This window comes from Bombina bombina, chromosome 5 (genome assembly GCF_027579735.1).
Source record: "Bombina bombina isolate aBomBom1 chromosome 5, aBomBom1.pri, whole genome shotgun sequence".
Taxonomy (NCBI): Eukaryota; Metazoa; Chordata; class Amphibia; order Anura; family Bombinatoridae; genus Bombina; species Bombina bombina.
In genome coordinates, this window is record NC_069503.1 from 97873664 (window position 1) to 97890022 (window position 16359).

Below are 16359 nucleotides of genomic sequence, written 5' to 3' on the forward strand. Positions count from 1 at the left end.
CCTATAATTTTTGCAATGGAATTTGTCCCAACCAGGCTTTGGGACCACACATATTCGCGCCATTAATAATTCCTCTGGGATCACACCACCCTCTAGGATATAGTTAAATGACTCTACTAAGTGAGGGACAAGCTCCCCTGTGAATTTTTTTTTTTTTTTGAAATCAGCTTTATTGAATGATCAGACATCATATTACAATCATTATCACACAGTGGCATATCAAAATGCACGGAGCTCAACATATTTCAAAATAACATTGTATTGTGCGTATCTTAAAGCATTATGAGCATTATGTAATAACAAGACATCCAATCATTTTTTAAATCAGAAAAACTCTTAACACAGAAAACAATTTAGTCATCCCTAGCCGAGTGTTTCGGTATAACTCTGTTATATAAAACAAAACTGTTTGTAATCTGAGGATCTAAGTTTGCCTTATACCATAGCTGGTTGATTATTCGGCACACTCAGCCTGGTCAGGTCTTTGTAAGGAGGTTGAAGAAGTGTTAAGTGAAGGTGTATAGGGGAAGGGATGAATAAGAGGGGCATTAGTAGAGGGACAAAGGTATCAGCAAGGGGGTTAAGAAGTTCAGGTCGGGGGGGTATGCGAAGGTCAGAAAGGGGGGGGGAAAAAAAAAAAAAAAAAAAAAAAAAAAAAAGGGGGGGGGGGGGGGGGGGGGGAGAGGGGAGAGGTTTCCACTCTTCACGGGTTCATCTCAGTAACTCATGCAAGTCAGGTCCTGTATACTCTGCCAAATCGGCAATGGCTTATATGTCTCTACCTTCCCAAATTAGAGTCATGTACTCATGCAGCTCTAGTTTCCCAGTTCGCAGGTAACCCCTGTGAATTTTTTATAGAAGCTCCCTGAGTACCCATCGGGTCCAGGAGCCTTATTGCTTTTAAGTTGTTTAATTGCTATGATAATTTCCCGGGCTGTAATTGGGGCGTTTAATTGATCTGAGGCAGTTCTTTCTAATTTAGGGAGACGGCAAGCTGTTAAAAACTCCTGTATTCTATGTTTCCTAGAATCGGCTTGATCTCTCGGTATTCCATATAGAGACTGGTAAAAGTCTGCAAATGAGTTAGCAATATGCTTAGGGTTGTTTATGACCGAACCCGACCTAGTCTGCAACTGGGGGATAGAGGAAGACCTGGTAAGATTTCTAATCTTTCTGGCTAGCATGCGATCTGGCTTATTGGCATAGACAAAATATTGTGCGTCAATAATCCTTAAATAAGCTAATGCTTCCTCATCAAGTAATTTATCTAGTTCTTTTTTTTTTAATGTTATTAGTTTGATTAAGTTGGGGCTTCTGGTCCTAATTAATTGCCTATTTAGGTCTTCAATCTCTCGTTTCTTTTCCTCTATCTTTTTTTTCTGGTTATTTAGGTTAGCTTTTTCTTTAATGAGGAAACCTCTCAAGAAGGCCTTAAACGCTCCCCACGCAAATAAAGGATTGGATGTTGAGTTTTTGTTATTTGCCCAAAAGTGTCTAATTTCCTGGGTAAGTTTCTGGCATATCACATCATTCCGTAGTAGGGATGTGTCAAGGGACCAGGATCTATCCCTAGATGGATCAAAAAGCCTTTGATCGCGACTTCCACAATGGAATGGTCCGACCAGCTGGTTTGTGCTATATTGGCGTATGTAGTTAGGGGGCATAAGATCTGACTCGCGAATATGTAGTCGATTCTAGAAAAGGAGTTATGTGCCGCCGAGTAATACGTGTAGTTCTTAACTCCTGCGTTATGGAGTCTCCAAATATCTAGTAGATTATGGTCTAATATAAAATCGCTTTATATTTTTTTGGGGGGTGAACCTGTCTGGGGAGATCTATCAATGTTATCATTAAGTGTCAGATTAAAGTCCCCACCCATAATAATTTTATATTTTTTCCAGGAAGTCAACAATTTACTAATTTTGGCCATAAATCGGGACTCCTCATCTGTTGGCCGCAGCCTGGGATTGCTGAGTCTTTTCCGCCCTTGATGTTTCAGTAGGGCGGCTATGAAGGCCCGAACTTCCAGGAACTCTGCTCCACATCTGTGACATCTGCTTCGTAGGTGGTCTAGGCGGCAGTGGTGTAGGGGTGTCTTTTCCACTCAAATGCAGGCGTCGAATTAAATCTGTACCTTCCTCAATAGAGGTGCAAGAGTAGGTGGTTTTGTTATAGAGGAAAGTGAGTCTGAATGGGAACGACCACCGGTACTTAATCTGAGCTCTCATGAGGGCCATGGTAACTGGTTTGAATTCCCTTCTTTTTCTGAGGGTAATGGGTGACAGGTCAGCAAAAAATTGGAGTTGATGTCCTTCAAATTCTAGTTTTGGTTGTGATCTGGTGACCTGTAGGAGCTGATCCTTAGTAGTGTAGTAATGGAATTTAAGGATGACATACCTGGGTATGTTTGGAATTTTTGGTTTATTCAGGGCCCTGTGAATCCTGTCAATCAGAAAGAAACTCTCCTCCACCTCTGGTAAGAGGTGTCGAAGTATTCGGAGGACATCATTAAGTTTATCATAGGTCTCCGGGAGATTCCTTAATCTAACATTAGACCTCCTAGATCTATTTTCTAAATCTTCAAGTTGTGATTCAAGTTGTTCAATCTTATCTTGATGTGTTTGCATAGCTCTCTGTATAGTTGGGATTTCTTCGATGATTTCTCCTACTTTATCTTCTAGATCAGAGGTTCTCTGGCTTATTTCCTTTATATATCCCCTAATATCTTGTATAGCAGCTTTCAGTTCTATTTGAAATACTTCTTTGATTTGTTGAACCAAGTTGTTGGTTGAGGGCTGTGGTTGATCATCTGTACTGATGTCCGACATAGCCTCTGATATGTCCCCCTCTGTAGCTACTGGTCTGTCTTGAAGCATAGCCTTCTTCTTTGCTTGTGCTTTAGATAGACAGTCTCTCACTGATTGGGTTTTTCCTTTCATTGTATGAAATTCGAATTATGCCCAGGGAAAAGCTAGATCACTTGCAAAAACCCCACCTACACCCCCAAAAAGCAGTGTCTGGATAATGTCCTTAGATATATACGAATACCTCTGTGTATCCAAGCATATTTAACACCTTGAGAACCAATAAGCAGGACCTATGGGGACATTTCTCTTGCTAGCATGTCTGCCTTTCAGCCTTTAGTCCACCATCGGTTGTAGTGAGCGAAATAGAGTATTCAGCTAATAGAACCCCAATTGTACCTCAGATCCTGCAGTATGTAACCTAAGGCTCTGAGACAGGACTCCTAACTCTTTTCCACGTGGGGAGCAGAGGAGCTGAATATCTTCCAACTGGGAGCACTTTACAACATGTCTCAGCAACAGTCTGAGTATAAAAAAGTCTTAAAGCGGCTCACCTGGGGTCTAGATAGTGGGCCCGCAAAAGTGACTGCAGCTAAGAACCGCTACACTCTTTTAATAATGTCCAACCCTTTCAAGAAAGACCTTTAAGTTGTTGAATATCTAACACACTGTTATCTGCAGTAATCTTTTACAGTGTGTGGAGGGCCAGATAGTCGCAGAATTAAGATCAGTTAATCCAAGACCCTTTACTCTATAGGGCCTCCTTCTTTCTGTACTTTGTTAGCAGCCCTCAGTTAAGCCCATAAACTTCTCCCAGGCTAACCCGGCATACAGCTGCAGTCAGGTACCCTGCTATCTAACGTATCATCTATGTGTTACACAGCTCCCACACAGTTCACACTTTTGTGTGCTGGTATTTAAGGCTTGCCCCATACAATAATTGAGCTGGCTTGACAGGGCCAATATGGCGGTTTTTCGCGCCACTAATCCTCCCGCTTTCTTGCTCAACAGTCTCTTGTGCCCAAAGTTGCTTCTGTGTCTCCTTCCTCCTCCCTTATACCTCGGTCTTACCCGGCTTCTCAATCAATGTCCCAGAGGTCCTCAACCGTCTGCTCCGCTGTGCTCCGGAGCGGAGCCCCGACCCTCCAGAGCAACGTGTGTGCGGCGGTGCCGAAGGTGATTGTTGCAGCTCTAACTCCCTGTTAGCTCTTGCCCCTTCTGTCCTTTTTAGACAGATCATGTCCAACTACCTAACCTCACCCCCAGACCTGGTTCATTACTCAGAACACCTGCAACTTCATCTTCCTCTGCCCTGAACTCACTCATAGAACACCCATAACTACACTTATGCCTACCTTGTTGCCACAACTCCCCCATTGTTCCCCATGCCAGAACCACCACTGATTTGTGTGTTTAATTTTACAGTGACTATTATTATTATTATTATTATTATTATTAAACTAATAAAGTTTTTGGCTATTTATATAAATCAAACAACCACACCCTCTCAAAACATCTCACACTTATCATTAGTCTGTGATGATTAAGGCATCATGTTCTCACCCAACTGGTTGAGCATGAGCCGGGCAGGGCTGTATTTGCAGTTGCTTGTTAAATGAGAATGGTGGATGCACCTCTCTTGCCCAGAATAAAGATGTACTTGTTCCCTGGCTGAGAACATTATCCACACGCACCTTGTTTATTGCGGCCCTATAACTTGTTGTCATCAGTAATTTAGGTTACTATGATGTAGTAATGTCTACATTCTATCTCATCCTTTTTTAATTTGTGATTACAGGTAAATAAATTTAAAAATGCAAAAATGAAGACATTTTTTAGTATAAAAAAAATGTTTTTTTTTATTGAGATGGATTATATTATAAAGAATAAACATTATTTCTTCTATAAGGTACGACGAGTCCACGGATTCATCCTTTACTTGTTGGATATTATCCTCCTGCTAACAGGAAGTGGCAAAGAGCACCACAGCAGAGCTGTCTATATAGCTCCTCCCTTAGCTCCACCCCCAGTCATTCTCTTTGCCTACTCTAAGTACTAGGAAGGGTAAAGTGAAAGAGGTGATAAAATATTAGTTTTTACTTTCTTCAAGCAAGAGTTTTTTGTTTTAAATGGTACCGGTGTGTACTATTTACTCTTAGGCAGCAGATGGATAAAGACTTCTGCCTGGAGGATGATGATCTTAGTATTTATAACTAAGATCCAGTGCTGTTCCCACAGAGGCTGAGGAGTACAGGAAACTTCAGTGTGAGGAACGTTTTCATGCTATATAGCAGTGAGGTATGTTCAGTCATTTTTTCTGAAGAGACTGTGTATTTCAGAAAGGCTGACAGTATCCCCATGAGGGTAAGGGTAAGCAGTAATCCTAAGAGCTATAGAAAGGCATTACTTAGCTTGCATAAGGGGCTAATTAAAAAATGGTTGACACTGGTTTTTGAATGTTTGTGGGCAAACGTTTTATGAACTGGGAGTGCTATTAACGTTTTGTGGGCAATAACGTTTTGTTGGCAACTTTATTGAGGGTACACTTGGCTTATTTTTTGGGTCTCAGAACCCACATGGCTAGTTTAAAACTGCTCTGGTGTGGTTCTTTGAGGCTGTAGAGACATATAGTGAGATGGGCGGGGCCTATTTTCACGCCTCAGATGCGCAGTTGTTTTCACTCAGCAAGCTCCAACTCCTGAGGGCCCTTGTGGATGTTTTGGGCCAAATCGAAGCTTTAACCTCATATTTACTATCCCTGAGGGTGCTGGGGGTGTTTTTTTCCGGATTTAGGCCTTAATTCAATCCGGTTTGCACAATAAAGGGTTAAATGTTAAATTTTCTTGTGGGGCAAACTTAACTACACATATTGAGTCTGCTATCAAACATTTGAAAAATTTGGAGCATTTTAAAGCAGTTTTGCAGAACGTGTATGCTTTTTTTCTCTTAAAGGCGCAGTACCGTTTTTTTAAGATTTGTTGTTTTTTTCACTAAATAAAGTGTGTTCATGCTTGTTTGTAGTCATTACTAGCCTGTTCAACATGTCTGACATTGAGGAAAGTCATTGTTCAATATGTTTAGAAGCCATTTTGGAACCCCCACTTGGAATGTGTCCCTCATGCACTGAAAGGTCAATAAATTGCAAAGAACATATTTTAGCTACTAAAAGTATGTCGCAGGATGATTCTCAGTCAGAAGGGAATCGGGTTATGCCATCTAATTCTCCCCAAGTGTCACAACCATTAACGCCTGCACAAGCGACGCCAAGTACTTCTAGTGCGTCTAATTCTTTCACCCTGCAAGATATGGCCACAGTTATGAATACTACCCTCACAGAGGTTTTATCTAAACTGCCTGGGTTGCAGGGGAAGCGCAGTAGGTCTGGTGTGAGAACAAATGCTGAGCCCTCTGACGCTTTATTAGCCATATCCGATGTACCCTCACAATGTTCTGACTTGGGGGTGAGGGATTTGCTGTCTGAGGGAGAGATTTCTGATTCAGGAAAGATGTTCCCTCAGACAGACTCAGATATGACGGCTTTTAAATTTAAACTAGAACACCTCCGCTTATTGCTCAGGGAGGTTTTAGCGACTCTGAATGATTGTGACCCTATTGTAGTTCCAGAGAAATTGTGTAAAATGGACAGATTTCTAGAGGTTCCTGCCTACACTGATGTTTTTCCGGTCCCTAAGAGGATTTCGGACATTGTTACTAAGGAGTGGGATAGACCAGTTTTTCCATTCACTCCCCCTCCTACTTTTAAGAAAATGTTTTCCATATCAGACACCATGCGGGACTCGTGATAGACGGTCCCTAAGGTGGAGGGAGCTATTTCTACCCTGGCTAAGCGTACAACTATACCTATTGAGGACAGTTGTGCTTTCAAAGATCCTATGGATAAAAAATTAGAGGGTCTCCTAAAGAAAATATTTGTTCATCAGGGTTTTCTTCTCCAACCTATAGCATGCATTGTTCCTGTAACTACTGCAGCTGCTTTTTGGTTCGAGGCTCTGGAGGAGGCTATTCAGGTTGAGACCCCATTAGATGATATTCTGGATAGAATTAGGGCTGTCAAGCTAGCTAATTCTTTCATTACAGATGCCTCTATTCAACTGGCTAAATAAGCAGCAAAGAATTCAGGTTTTGCCATTTTAGCGCGTAGAGCGTTATGGCTTAAGTCCTGGTCTGCTGATGTGTCATCAAAATCTAAGCTTTTAGCTATCCCTTTCAAGGGTAAGACCCTATTCGGGCCTGAACTGAAAGAGATAATTTCAGATATCACTGGAGGGAACGAAAAATATTTTTCGTTCCTTTCGAAACTTTAAAGGTGATCCCTCTACCTCTTCCCCTGCTAGAAAGCAAGAGGGGAGTTTTGCTCAATCCAAGTCAGTCTGGAGACCTAACCAGACTTGGAACAAAGGTAAATAAACAGGCCAAGAAGCCCGCTGCTGCCCCCAAGACAGCATGAAGGGGTAGCCCCTGATCTGGGACCGGATCTAGTAGGGGGCAGACTTTCTCTCTTTGCTCAGGCTTGGGCAACAGATGTTCAGGACTCCTGGGCTTTAGAAATCGTAACCCAGGGGTATTTTCTAGATTTCAAAGATTCTCCTCCAAGGGGGAGATTCCATCTTTCTCAATTGTCTGTAAACCATACAAAAAGAGAGGCGTTCTTACGCTGTGTAGAAGACCTATATACCATGTTCTGAAAACAGAACAGGGGCAGGGGTTCTACTCCAATTTGTTTGTGGTTCCCAAAAAAGAGAGAACCTTCAGACCAATTTTGGATCTCAAGATCCTAAACAAATTCCTCAGAGTCCCATCCTTCAAGATGGAGACCATTCGGACTATTTTACCAATGATCCAGGAGGGTCAATATATGACCACTGTGGACTTAAAGGATGCGTATCTACACATCCCTATCCACAAAGATCATCACCAGTTCCTCAGGTTTGCCTTTCTAGACAAGCATTACCAGTTTGTGGCTCTTCCCTTCGGGTTGGCCACAGCTCCCAGAATTTTCACAAAGGTGCTAGGGTCCCTTCTGGTGGTTCTAAGGCCGCGGGGCATAGCAGTGGCACCTTATCTGGACGATATATTAATTCAGGCGTCGACTTACCAACTAGCCAAATCTCACACGGACATCGTGTTGGCTTTTCTAACATCTCACGGGTGGAAGGTGAACGTAAAAAAGAGTTCACTTATCCCTCTCACAAGAGTTCCATTCCTGGGAACTCTGATAGATTTGGTGGACATGAAAATTTTTCTGATGGAGGTCAGGAAATCAAAGATTTTAACCACCTGCCAAGCTCTTCATTCCATTCCTCGGCCGTCAGTGGCTCAGTGTATGGAGGTAATCGGACTAATGGTAGCGGCAATGAACATAGTTCCGTTGGCTTGCTTGCATCTCAGACCACTGCAACTATGCATGCTCAAACAGTGGAATGGGGATTATGCAGATTTATCTCCTCAGATAAATCTGGATCAAGAAACCAGAGACTCTGTTCTTTGGTGGTTGTCACAGGATCATCTGTCCCAGGGAATGTGTTTCCGCAGGCCAGCATGGGTCATATTGACGACGGACGCCAGCCTATTGGGCTGGAGTGCAGTCTGGAATTCCCTGAAAGCACAGGGTTTGTGGACTCAGGAGGAGGCTCTCCTCCCGATAAATATTCTAGAACTGAGAGCGATATTCAACTCGCTTCGGGCGTGGCCTCAGCTGGCTTCGGCCAGATTCATAAGATTCCAGTCGGACAATATCACGACTGTAGCATATATCAATCATCAAGGGGGAACAAAGAGTTCTCTAGCGATGATAGAGGTTACCAAAATAATTCGATGGGCAGAGACTCACTCTTGCCATCTATCAGCAATCTATATCCCAGGAGTGGAGAACTGGGAAGCGGATTTTCGTCGTCAGACTTTTCATCCGGGGGAGTGGGAACTCCATCCGGAGGTGTTGGCACAATTGATTCAGCAATGGGGCACACCAGAATTGGATCTGATGGCATCTCGTCGGAACGCCAAACTTCCTTGTTACGGGTCCAGGTCAAGGGATCCTTAGGCAGTACTGATAGATGCTCGAGCAGTACCCTGGTCGTTCAACCTGGCTTATGTGTTTCCACCATTTCCTCTCCTTCCTTGTTTGATTGCCAGAATCAAACAGGAAAGAGCTTCAGTGATTTTGATAGCACCTGCGTGGCCATGCAGGACTTGGTATGCAGACCTGGTGGACATGTCATCTCTTCTACCATGGACTCTGCCACTGAGACAGGACCTTCTGATTCAAGGTCCATTCCAGCATCCAAATCTAGTTTTTCTGCGGCTGACTGCTTGGAGATTGAACGCTTGATTTTATCCAAGCGGGGTTTCTCTGAGTCGGTCTTAAATACCTTGATTCAGGCTCGAAAGCCTGTCACTTGGAAAATTTATGATAAGATATGGCATAAATGTCTTCATGGAGTAAGATCAGGATTCCTAGGATTTTGTCCTTTCTCCAAGAAGGATTGGAGAAGGGATTATCAGCTAGTTCCTTAAAGGGACAGATATCTGCTTTATCAATTCTACTGCACAAGCGTCTGGCAGATGTTCCAGATGTTCAGTCATTCTGTCAAGCTTTAGTTAGAATCAAGCCTGTTTTTAAACCTGTTGCTCCGCCATAAAGTCTGAATTTAGTTGTTAAAGTTCTTCAAGGGGTTCCGTTTGAACCTATGCATTCCATAGATATTAAGCTTCTATCTTGGAAAGTTCTGTTTTTAGTTGCTATCTCTTCGGCTTGAAGAGTTTCTGAACTATCTGCATTGAAATGCGACTCGCCTTATCTTGTTTTCCATGCTGATAAGGTGGTTTTGAGTACCAAACCTGGATTCCGTCCTAAGGTTGTTACTAATAGTAATATCAATCAGGAAATTGTTGTTCCTTCTCTGTGTCCTAATCCTTCCTCTAAGAAGGAGCGTCTGTTGCACAACTTGGACGTGGTTCGTGCTTTGAAGTTTTACTTGCAAGCAACCAAGGATTTCCGTCAAACATCTTCTTTGTTTGTTGTCTATTCTGGAAAACGTAGAGGTCAAAAAGCTATGGCTACCTCTCTTTCATTTTGGCTGAAAAGCATCATCCATTGGGCATACGAGACTGCTGGACAACAGCCTCCTGAAAGGATTACAGCTCACTCAACTAGAGCGGTGGCTTCCACATGGGCTTTTAAAAATGATGCTTCTGTTGAACAGATTTGTAAGGCTGCGACTTGGTCTTCGCTTCATACCTTTTCAAAATTTTACAAATTTGATACTTTTGCTTCTTCGGAGGCTATTTTTGGGAGAAAAGTTCTTCAAGCAGTGGTGCCTTCTGTTTAACCATCTGTCTTGTCCCTCCTGTTCATCCGTGTCCTGTAGCTTTGGTATTGTATCCTACAAGTAAAGGATGAATCCGTGGACTCGTCGTACCTTATAGAAGAAAAGTAAATTCATGCTTACCTGATAAATTAATTTCTTCTATGGTACGACGAGTCCACGGCCCGCCCTGTCATTTTAAGACAGATTAAATTTTTTTTATTTCAAATTCAGTTACCTCTGCACCTTTTAGTTTCTCCTTTTTCCTGAAATGTTTTACTATGTTTGAGAGGAAATTATCAGCAAGGGACAATTTTCCTATTTCATTAGCGCGTGTAATGTTAATAAAAACCATCCTATTCCCAAAGCTATTATATCTACTTCAGAATCTACCTTTATTACTTCTAAAGAAAGATATAAAATTCTTGCAAAAAATATTTTCTAAATTTTTATGGCATGGGAAGAAAGCCAGGATTTCACTTGTTAAACTGTCTTTCTTTAAGACACATGGTGGATTGGCTCTTCCCAATATTCAATTTTACAACTATGCCACACTTACTAAATTTGTGCTGGATTGGCTATCAGAAAAGGAATATGTCTCTTTTTTGATTTAGAATCATAGCTGATAGCTCCATTTTCACTTAAAGCATTGATTCATATTCCATTTGCAAGATTACCAGTAAATGTGTCACATTTGTACACTTTTAAGTACATAATCCTGGCATGGCAGAAAGTTTGCTCTGAGATCCAAGTTAATTTTCCACCTGGGCTCATGCATGAAGTTTTCTCTATATGGCCAGGAAAGGTCTTAGAAACTTAAAGGACATTTGTGTAAATGAGTCATTAATGATAAGGACATTTACGGAGTTAAGATCTAGTTTTAATTTACCAAAAACCTCTTTCTATGCCTATCTTCAGACTCAGCATTGGATTGGAACACTATGTGTGGAGACTGGGACCAACCTTTCTCTTGGGGGTTTGGATGATATTATTAGACTATATCATTGTGGGAAGGTTTCTATTTCACTTCTCTATAATATGCTTATCAAGTATCATGGGTTAATACATATTGATAATTTAGTGAGGAAGTGGAACAAAATTCTTCCAAACCTTACTAAAGAACATATTCTCCAAAGCTTTAAGCTAACCGATCAAACTCTGGTCTCTACAGACTGGAGGGAATCACACTTTAAATTAATAAATGTATTATATATCACTCCAAGTAAGATGACAAAATGGTATAAAAAAGCAGACAACTGTCCGAAATGTAATTTCATTGATGCAGACGAAATGCATTGCTTTTGGACCTGTCCTAAAGTTTCACAGTTTTGGAGTAAAGTCTGCTTTTGGATAAATAAGGTATTTGCTTGTAGTCTTATTCTCCGACCAAGACATATTTTCTTTCTTCTGAGTCATGATGAACCATATAAGAACATCAGGCTTATAAATACGGTAATTCTAGTTGGACGCAATGTCATCCTTGGAAACTGGAAAACTACACGGGAACCTAAATTTAAGGAGTTTGTAAATAAAATTCATAATCAGATAATATTGGAACAATTCAGTTTGAGAAATCCCAATGACAAACAAATACAAAGATTTTTCCTTAAATGGGAGAAAATAATATTAACTCTACCCTTAGAGGCTCAATTACAATTAATTGCCCCATTAAGGGAATCTAGTTGGTTTATGCAACAAGTGGAACTTGTGGTTTATTTTCATCTAACTGGCAAGTATAATTGAGCGGAGGGGGGTTTCCTTTTTTTTTTATGTCCTCCCTTCCCCTACCCCAGGAGCTGGTTGGTCATCTTAAGGTGTCATATGGAGTTAGTTGTAATTATTATAGAAGTATATTATTATTATTTTATACTATTGACAAGATAAGGTCGATATGTTCCTCTCCTTATGCAAAAGGTTCTGTTTTTTTTTTTTATATACACCTAATAAGTTTCAATAGGTGTCCAATTCTTTGTGTTGTGGTTATTTCCCCCCCCCCCTCTTTTCCTTTATTTACTTCCTCCTTTTTTAGGAGGGTTTGATACATAATTAGAAATGTATTTTTCCCCTAATATGCATTTATTGTGGTGATAACTCACCTCTTTTCTTTTTTCTGTACCCTGAAATGATATTTCAATAAAACTTGGAAAGGAAAAAAAAAAAGGATTACAGCTCACTCTACTAGAGCGGTGGCTTCCACATGGGCTTTTAAAAATGATGCTTCTGTTGATCAGATTTGTAAGGCTGCGACTTGGTCTTCGCTTCATACCTTTTCAAAATTTTACAAATTTTATACTTTTGCTTCTTCGGAGGCTATTTTTGGGAGAAAAGTTCTTCAAACAGTGGTGCCTTCTGTTTAACCATCTGTCTTGTCCCTCCTGTTCATCCGTGTCCTTTAGCTTTGGTATTGTATCCTACAAGTAAAGGATGAATCCGTGGACTCGTCGTACCTTATAGAAGAAAAGTAAATTCATGCTTACCTGATAAATTAATTTCTTCTATGGTACGATGAGTCCACGGCCCGCCCTGTCATTTTAAGACAGATTATATTTATTTTTTTTATAAATAGTTTTTATTGAGGTTGAAATAGCATAGTGGCAACAGTCTCATCAACAGAATAAATTTTACAACATATATTATTCTGGCATGACATAACAGATTAGGCACCTCATTTTTTAAATCTTATAGGTTTGCGAATTCCTCAAACAGGCAGGTCCAGTCGTGGGACCAAAAGTTAAACAAAGCAATTGAGGACATGTCAACGTAGATAACAGTAAAAATTGCAATTTCAGCTTATGTGGGATAAATACAAATTGTGAAGTGCATATACAATATCAATATAGTGAAGCATAATAAAAGCATCAAGATAACTCTCTATAAATCGTCAATTGGGAAAGTATGGAGCATAGCATCCCTCAGATTTTAGTGTAATCCAATAGCCATTAGCACTGAGCTTCTATTAAAACATAAGCAATTTTAAGACTATTATCTTGAATAAACTTCAGGAAAACAGGATATCACTGCAAAGTCAATGTTCCTGTGTTGAACCCCCGTGAGCCATTCTGCATTGGCGTAGGGAAAAACTAGGTCATGGCTCTACGGGTTGGGCAGAGACTACTAAACTCTGCAAGATTAAATTTTTTTGATTTAAACTTCAGTCACCTCTGCACCTTTTAGTTTCTCCTTTTTCTTCCTGTACCTTTGGTCGAATGACTGGGGGGTGGAGCTAAGGGAGGAGCTATATAGACAGCTCTGCTGTGGTGCTCTTTGCCACTTTCTGTTAGCAGGAGGACAATATCCCACAAGTAAAGGATGATCCGTGGACTCGTCGTACCATAGAAGAAATTAATTTATCAGGTAAGCATAAATTTACTTTTTTTTTTTTCTTTATTCCATTTATTTTTATGTAGACAAACACGTCAATAGTTCATATCTATCCTTCACTACAGGAAGCATCAGAATGATACCGAAAACTCCAAAAGTCTTAGACACCAATGACTTTTCACAAATATTGGGGATATCACAGCAGATATTTAAAGGAGATGGTGAATTTGCAGGAACTGGGCAGCAATCATCATGTACCGAGAGTAATTTAGTCGTCAAACAAGAGGACAACATTTATGACTTATCTAGTGAAATGATTATCACCGAGGATAAAGAACACACATTTACTGAGTTTTCAAAACATATTAAAGAAGGGAAAAGTCTACAGTCTAGCCAAATAATTTATACAAAGGAGAAACCATTCAAATCTACAGAATGTGAGAAAAGCTTTAGATCTAAGTCACATCTACTAGAACACCACAAAATTCACATAGGTGAGAAACCACACACATGTACAGAGTGTGGAAAAAGTTTTACAGAAAAGAGTAATCTGAAAACTCATGAAATGATTCACACAGGAGTAAAGCCTTTCACATGTACAGCGTGTGGAAAAAGCTTTACAGCAAAGATTAATCTGAAAACTCATGAAATGATTCACACAGGAGAAAAGCCTTTCACATGTACAGAGTGTGGAAAAAGCTTTACAAAAAAGAGTCATCTGAAAACTCATGAAATGATTCACACAGGGGAAAAGCCTTTCACATGTACAGAGTGTGGAAAAAGCTTAACATATAAGAGTCAACTGGAAACTCATGAAATGATTCATACAGGGGAAAGGCCTTTCACATGTACAGAGTGTGGAAAAAGTTTTAAGGAAAATAGTAGTCTGAAAAAGCATGAAAGGATTCACACAGGGGAAAAGCCTTTCACATGTACAGAGTGTGGAAAAAGTTTTACAGAAAAGAGTAGTCTGAAAACTCATGACATGATTCACACAGGGGAAAAGCCTTTCACATGTACAGAGTGTGGAAAACGTTTTACACAAAAGAGTGGTCTGAAAACTCATGAAAGGATTCACACGGGAGAAAAGCCTTTCCCATGTACAGAGTGTGGAAAAAGTTTTACAAAAAAGAGTCATCTGAAAACTCATGAAGTGATTCACACAGGGGAAAAGCCTTTCACATGTACAGAGTGTGGAAAAGATTTTATAGAAAAGAGGAGTCTGAAAACTCACGAAAGGATTCACACAGGGGAAAAGCCTTTTATATGTACAGAGTGTGGAAAATGTTTTACACTAAAGAGTAGTCTGAAAACTCATGAAATGAATCACACAGGGGAAAAGCCTTTCACATGTACAGAGTGTGGAAAAAGCTTTACAAGAAAGAGTCATTTGAAAACTCATGAAAGGATTCACAAGGGAAGAAACCTTTAAAATGTTTAGAAAGTATGGTTGCTACCTTTTGCACAGCCGATTATCTGACACTTTGCAAATGGGCGTGGTTGAGGATGTGGTTAGGGGTGTGGCTTCACATGACCTTAAAGGGACATTCCAGCCAAATTTGGAATCCACGTGTATGCATTTCAGTTTTGAGTAAAAGCATTGTTGCAGTATACATGTATTAGAAAAAATGCTTCTAATAAAAGTTATAGTTGTGATGTATTTACCATGTGTTAGTTACTTATTGCATAAAGGAAATGGGGAGACCTAGGACCTCCCATAGGAGTATGGGCACTTGCCCAGCGGTACCCGCTCTATTCCCTAATTAACCATCTTTTTACGCTGGGACTCATGGGGCCTCCCCTTTCCTTTCAGTTCTCTAGGTTGCTTGATCTCCCTCAGGCACCTCCATGTTGTTGAACTAAACTGTTTTGAGAGTTAATAGAGTTTAAAGCGTATTTTATACCACTAACGTTACATGCTAATATGCTCGTAGAAATGTGATGTATTATTTAGTTTAAGGGAAAGACACTGGTATATAGTCCACAAAATGATAACTAAATAGCTCTGGTCTGTAGCTAGTAAACATGTATATATTGTTCGATGTATCTACCATGTGTTAGTTGCTTATTACACGAGGGAAATGGGGGGACCTATGACCTCCCATGGGAGAATGGGCGCTTGCCCAGCAGTACCTGCTCTATTCCCTAAGTAACCATCCGTTTTCGTAGGGACTCACGGGGTCTCCCCATTCCTTTCTGTTCTACAGGTTGCTTAATTTCCATCAGGCACCTATATGTTGCTGATCTAAACTGTTTCAAGAGATAATAGAGTCTACAGCATATTTTATATCACTAACTTTACATGTTACTATGCTCGTAGAAATGTGATGTATTATTTAGCTTAATGGAAAGACACTGGTATATTCTTTTTATTCACACTCCCCCAATGACAGTCAATCTCTACATACAAGTTAAATACTTGTACTACCTCCCCCCCCCCCCATACACGCAAATTTTATTTGTGTTATCCCCTCCTACAGGGACTGGAGAAGTCAGTTTCGTATCTAGATACACTTCTCCTTTTGGTGATCCAGCGGTTCACCATATCTGATAAAATATTTAAAACCTCACCTAACTAACACTGATACACTTGGTTCAAACTTATAAGACACCCATTATATTGTCTGAACTGAATAGTTGGGTTTTTTTTTTCTTTTTTTTTTTTTTTTTCTTCTCTGTTCATTTGTTCAATGTTTTCTCTTTTCATCATCCTCTAGGTGAAAATCAAAATCCTTATAGGAAGTAATCCCTAGTGGTTCTTTCTGACCGCTAATACGAATAACACGCTTTGTGCCCGACGAGGGCCACACTCAGGTGCGCATTTCCAGGCGGGGTGAGTCTACCACCTGAACCCTTCCCCCTAGCTTCCCTTTCCCTGTCCACCCCCCCCTCCAAACTTAAGATGGCGA

General features: G+C 40.5%; 1 protein-coding gene across 1 annotated transcript in view; it reads left to right on the forward strand.

The window, feature by feature from the left end:
- LOC128661354 (zinc finger protein 585B-like) overlaps positions 1-15110 on the forward strand; it is a 93692-nt gene extending 78582 nt beyond the window's left edge. Inside the window, exon 4 of the mRNA XM_053715618.1 lies at positions 13545-15110. Within this exon, the coding sequence (XP_053571593.1) occupies positions 13545-14882 (1338 nt within the window). The 3' untranslated portion in view covers positions 14883-15110. The remainder of the gene's footprint in view (positions 1-13544) is intronic.
- Positions 15111-16359: the final 1249 nt, after the last annotated feature.